Genomic DNA, 6,292 nt, shown 5'->3' with positions numbered 1-6,292 from the left:
AAGATGTTAGTTGAAAAAGCAAGATGTTAAAAGCCCAAGGACTTCGACAGGGAAAAACAGTCCATTTAGGAAAGGAGACATAGAAATAGATATACTACAAGAGAAGTAATTAATAATGAAAATAAGATATTTAAAGAGCAGTAAAAACTTCAAATCAGATCGTTCATATGTAAGCTATAGAAACTTTGAAGGAAAAAAAACGAGATGAAGAGTAATAAGATAGAACGGAGTAGCCCCAGCTAAAGAATTCTAATCCAAGACAGTCGGAGGCCATGGTACAGAGGCTAGGGCACCACCCGAGCCAGAGATAGAGAACAACGGGTTGATTTTGGAGTATCCTCCTAGAAGAGCTGCTTATCATAGCTGTAGTCTCTTCTACCCTTAACAAGAGGAAAGTAGCCACTAAACAATTACATTGCGGTAGTTAACCCCTTGAGCGAGGAAGAATTGTTTGGTAATCTAAGTGTTGTAAGGTAAATGAGGACAGAGGAGAGTATCGTAAGAATAGGCCAGAGTATTCGGTGTATGTGTGGGCAAAGACAGAATGAGCCGTAACCAGAGAGAGGGATCCAATGTATTTCTGTCTGGCCAGTCAAGGGATCTAATATAAATAGTGATAACCTTCCACGCCCTACAATAGTCAACTTTGCTGACCAGACGAACTACAGAATGGAAAATACGTTTAATTAAAAGAGAAATGAAATACTAGAGTCAAACAAATTATCTTTATAATCATACTTACGCTGTTATAAACGTAAAGCAAACAAGAGTTTTACAACTCATTGTACTGGTAACAGAGGGAGCTACGAAACTTCTATATTTAATCGTCCAGTAAAATCAATGCTTCCTTGTTACAAGTGTTCAATGGTGTACGTAGGCGGAGTAACTATCACACGTGTCCGTGAGGTAAAGAATAAAAACTCCTCACACAGACCAAGTAAAATACTTTTCTATCACACCAAACGTACGTTAAAACACATTTCTAAGAAAGAGCTTACTTCATCTTTCAAAAACCTAGTTATTGTTTGTGTTACAATAAAGGATAATTGTCCAATTCATAATAGAGTGTGTCAATAAATAACAGAGATGCAAAACACATAACTTCTGGATACAATCGGAAGATTCACCCAATAAAAACTGAAAAATAAGGTCTTTTGTACGTTTGTCTTGTTACACATTTACTTATTCTGTGCAAAAAGACCATATATCATTATTAATCTATTATAATAACGGTATTCGACATTTCATCAGCATTGTAGAATTATGTTAATGTACAACTGGTTGTTCTTTTGTTGTTCTCTACAGTAAGTCAAACGGAAATAATTCTTCTAGGCATTAAATAATCTGACAATCCTCTGCCTAACTGATTATCATGCTATTGATTGTTACAGGGCACCAGCAGTCGTATGATGACAAACACGATCATAAATAATTTAGAAGAAAGTACGCGGAGAAATCTTCTGTACATTATTGTCAGAGTTTAGAAATAGAATGCAAAAGATATAAGTCCTAGAGTTTATTTACAGGCAGTATTGTCTGTCGCAACTCAATGTGAACATCTGGCATGATTATCGTAACTAGTGCTTAGGGAACTAATCGTATCGCAATAACTTTTTGTATCGTTGTTCATGAGCTATTTTATCTTTGGTTCAGCGGCGAAGATTGACATAATTTTGAAGCCTATCTGATATTCTTCAAAAAAGAATTGCTTATTTGAATTTCGGAAGATTTGAGTCCTCTCATAGCTTTTATGTTTTTACGTTCTTTTATAAAAATATCTTACATTTATGGGGGAATTCAAATACAAGAATGTTCTTGGTATCTTCACGATAGGGCTGAAATTAATTCTACATAGCTTTTGTGACAGCTTTTCTCTTCTTCATAGTTTCTATTTCGTCTTCGACTCGCAGATATTAAATCCTGATAATCTTATGGTAAATCTAATGGCGTTCTGTTGATATATATATATATATATATATATATATATATATATATATATATATATATATATATATATATATATATATATATATATATATATATATATATATATATATGTATACATATATATATATATATATATATATATATATATATATATATATATATATATATGCTATATCTTACAAATGTACTGTACATCTTACAAGTGTCCTTGAATTTAATGGCAGTAAAATGATGTCCCATGATAGTTCCCTATATAGAACAATGAAATTGACCTTATTTAAGGCTATTTAAATTTTATTAGATACATATCATAACCTTATAGAAAATATTACCTTATGTAATGTTATTTAGAGGCAAATGACGTTAACGCGAGTTACATAAAAGTAATCTTCTGCAAATTACCAAATACCATTTAATGAAGAGCACTGAACAAAATAGAGTATGGAATATATAGACAAATGTAGTAACTATTCCTGATATGACAAACTCTTTGTTTGTTAGACATAGCAATGTAAAATGGTGATTTTAAACTGGATGATGATATATACTAGTAATATGTGAAAATTATCTTAACATGCTTGTAGTGAGATAATACTTCCCTAAGCATATTCTTCAACTAAATTCAGACACCATGGAACTAGTGATCTGATAATAAGCAAAAGAAATTATAACGAACATTTCTGCTAGAATAACTTCCTTGTCACCCAATAAGTAATCACCATAAAATATCATATGATAATTATACAGGTACTCCGGTGATTCATACAGAATACATAGAACCTTTGGGTTCCTGAAAACAGATTTTTTTCGAGTTATGAAGTACAGCGAAAAATAATTGTCCTAACGACATGTAAGAAGATCTTAGTGTCTTGTTACTCAAGTTCAGTGGTTATGTAGGCAGTGGCCAATGAGATTTCAGTGTGGGGTAAAACATATTCGATGTTTGAAGCGGTATTTACTAAGTGGTCATATTCTAGCGCACGCTAGCCCAAGCAAGTGGAATTTATCAGCATGGACGCCAGGCAGGGTTAAAATACAGTTTCAGATGTGATTAGTGTTTTCACGCTAATGATCAGAATGATGAAACCTTTTCAAGAAGTGATGGACAACCTATTATCCGGATTCCAGCAGAATATTCAACCAGTATCAGCATCTCAATAAAGTGGTTCATCAACTTGGAGGACAAGGAACATCTAAAACCGCTGTAGAAATGAGTCGGTTCGCAAAGAGCAGCATCGCCGAAAGTATCAAGCTAGTTATAGATCGAGGGAAAGCCTGGGGAGTCATATCAACTTTGATGGAAGTGGTCTAGAGCTCAATGAAGTTCGAGAAAGGTCATTGGAACCAGGAATGTACAAAGAAAGACGTCGAAAAGATAAGTGAAAATTTAGCTGTTTTTATTTTATATACCTTGTAGTTGGTACAATGAAATTGGAATTTCGTTTATTTGGTTTTTTTTTTTCTTATATATCGCCGGTTGGTCTTAATCAAATTGGGTCCGTTAAGATAGTCTTTGACGTCTAAAACGTCGATTACACAATTCCTTTCTAAACAGTTACGTAGTTATTGGATTGGGTAACAATAGGTCAACAGGGGATGAATCGGAATTTATCAAAAGTTTAGAGTTTAATAGAAAGAGAATGGGTGACACTGGTATCTGAGAAACTAAGAAATAATTCCTTTGACGGTGGCCAAAAATGGAAATGGTAAGCAAATATCGGTTCTTGATTACAAGCTTGTTAATCTTCATTTTCACAGGTTTAAGTTTCGAAACAGAGATGCATGTACAGCCTAAGAAATGATAAAGATTGATAATTTAATATTTACTTTTGATCTAAAGTCTGCTTATCGCAAAGAAATCTATCAAAACATCGGCAATATGTTTCTCATTGGAGAAAAATAAATAGATTATAATGGATTATCTTTCCATATTTCTTTAAATCAGGGGTACATCTTTACCAATGTTCTTAAGAGCCTGTTAGATACTTGAAATCTAAGTGAGTGAAGATTAGAGTATTTTTAGATGACGGCATAGCCACGGATGGTTGTTTTGAAGGGGCATTGGATGCAAGCAATTTTCTTCAAAAGAATTCTCAAGTTTTGTATTTATTTACAGATAAGTGTAATTAGGTTTCAGACTCAAGATTGTATTTGGTAACGTTTACAGTGGATGAATACTGAAGGCAAATTTCGTAACTGTAAGGATAAACTTGTGTCATTTAAGACCTTGTTTAAATGCCAAACATTCTGAAATAACAAACACTCTTATTTTCACACAAAACTTTTGGTTACAATTGTCTGTTAAATAATTTGAACGAAATTTGTCGTCAGAGGTGAAAACGGTGCAATATTTCTTGTATCTTTACATATTTGGCAAAGCTAGATGGGAACATAATGGGGAAATATCTGTAGATGCTCTGGTTGAGATCATGTTTTGACTCTGAAATTCACCACACTTTTTTTAATGGACACAGTTGTTCCTTTAACTCCATATGTGCATCAAACGTATTTAATCTATTACTATATTGTGGACGCCTCAGATGTAGGCAGTTTATCACTATATTGTGGACGCCTCAGATGTACGCAGTTTATCACTATATTGTGGATGCCTTAGGTGTAGGCAGTTTATCACTATATTGTGGATGCCTTAGGTGTAGGCAGTTTATCACTATATTGTGGATGCCTTAGGTGTAGGCAGTTTATCACTATATTGTGGATGCCTTAGATGTAGGCAGTTTATCACTATATTGTGGACCCCTCAGATGTAGGCAGTTTATCACTATATTGTGGACCCCTCAGATGTAGGCAGTTTATCACTATATTGTGGACCCCTCAGATGTAGGCAGTTTATCACTATATTGTGGACGCCTCAGATGTAGGCAGTTTGTCACTATATTGTGGACGCCTCAGATTTAGGTAGTTTTTCACTATATTGTGGACACCTCAGATGTAGGCAGTTTATCACTATATTGTGACGCCTCGGATGTAGACAGTTTATCACTGCATGGTGACGCCTCAGATGTAGGCAGTTTATCACTACATGGTGACGCCTCAGATATAGGCAGTTTATCACTACATTGTGATGCCTCAGATGTAGGTCGTTTATCACTACATTATGACGCCTCAGATGTAGGCCGTTTATCACTATATTGCGATGCCTCAGATGTAGGCCGTTTATCACTATATTGTGACGCCTCAGATGTAGGCCGTTTATCACTATATTGTGACGCCTCAGATGTAGGCCGTTTATGACTATATCGTGACGCCTCGGATGTAGGCCGTTTATCACTATATTGCGACGCCTCGGATGTAGGCCGTTTATCACTATATTGCGACGCCTTAGATGTAGGCCGTTTATGACTATATTGGGATGCCTCAGATGTGGGCCGTTTATCACTATATTGCTTATTACTATATTGCGACGCCTCAGATGTAGGTCGTTTATGACTATATTGTGACGCCTCAGATGTGGGCCGTATATCACTATATTGTGACACCTCAGATGTAGGCCGTTTATCACTATATTGTGACGCCTCGGATGTAGGCCATTTATTACTATATTGTGACGCCTCAGATATAGGCAATTTATCACTATATTATGACGGCGCAGATGTAGGCCGTTTATTACTATATTGTGAGGCCTCAGATGTAGGCCGTTTATTACTATATTGTGATGCCTCAGATGTAGGCCGTTTATCACTATATTGTGACGCCTCAGATGTAGGCAGTTTATTACTATATTGTGACGCCTCAGATGTTGGCAGTTTGTTACTGTGACGCCTCAGATGTTGGCAGTTTATTGCTGTGACGCCTCAGATGTAGGCAATATTGCGAAGCTTCAGATGAAGGTAATTTATCACTATATTGCGACGCCTCGGACAGAAAATTTACCGCTATATTGTGACGCCTCGGATTTACTTAATCACTATATTGTGACACCTCTGGTGAAGGAAAATTTATTGCTATGTTTGTGACACCTCAGTAGTAGGTTTTTAAAGTCCTTTTTAAGTTTTGGCCGATAAATACAATGAATATTTTTTCATGAAAATTGTCAGAAACTGGACAGCAAACGAAGAGCACAAAAGAGCGGATGTCTTAAGTGGTTTCAACTAACATGGACGAATGGTCAATTCCTGCTAACATTTTTTCAGAGATATGGACAGTGCGAGTTATTCATTCTTTAGACAGTTCTGCTACTCGTTAAAAATAAGTGCGAGAAGTTTTTAATAAGTGGGGAGGGGAAAATTGGTTAATGTCTCTATTTATCTTTATACCGAAGTTTAATAAAATGGTGGCAGAAATTGTTCATTTACGTTGAAAATTCCAGAGCGGAAGTCCTCTCCAT

General features: G+C 35.5%; 1 protein-coding gene across 1 annotated transcript; it reads right to left on the bottom strand.

Annotated features, from left to right (window-relative positions):
• Positions 1-5,060: 5,060 nt before the first annotated feature.
• LOC137655251 (dentin sialophosphoprotein-like) lies at positions 5,061-6,292 on the bottom strand. Its single transcript, XM_068389135.1, has 2 exons — positions 6,261-6,292; positions 5,061-5,538 (listed from the first exon to the last, which is right to left on the bottom strand). Exons 1-2 carry the CDS (start codon positions 6,290-6,292, stop codon positions 5,061-5,063), a joined length of 510 nt encoding a protein of 169 aa, XP_068245236.1.

The sequence above is a fragment of the Palaemon carinicauda genome, chromosome 16 (genome assembly GCF_036898095.1).
Source record: "Palaemon carinicauda isolate YSFRI2023 chromosome 16, ASM3689809v2, whole genome shotgun sequence".
NCBI classification, from domain to species: domain Eukaryota; kingdom Metazoa; phylum Arthropoda; class Malacostraca; order Decapoda; family Palaemonidae; genus Palaemon; species Palaemon carinicauda.
Note: the sequence above shows the minus strand (reverse complement) of the source record. Positions and strands in the feature narration are given on the sequence as shown.

Bases quoted from the DNA above. Each gene is read 5' to 3' on its own strand.
- LOC137655251 (XM_068389135.1), bottom strand. From the start codon at position 6,292: ATGGAGAGGACTTCCGCTCTGGAATTTTCAAC. The intron at 5,539-6,260 runs GTAAATGAACAA...GTCATAATATAG, and splicing joins TCCGCTCTGGAATTTTCAAC to TGATAAATTGCCTATATCTG.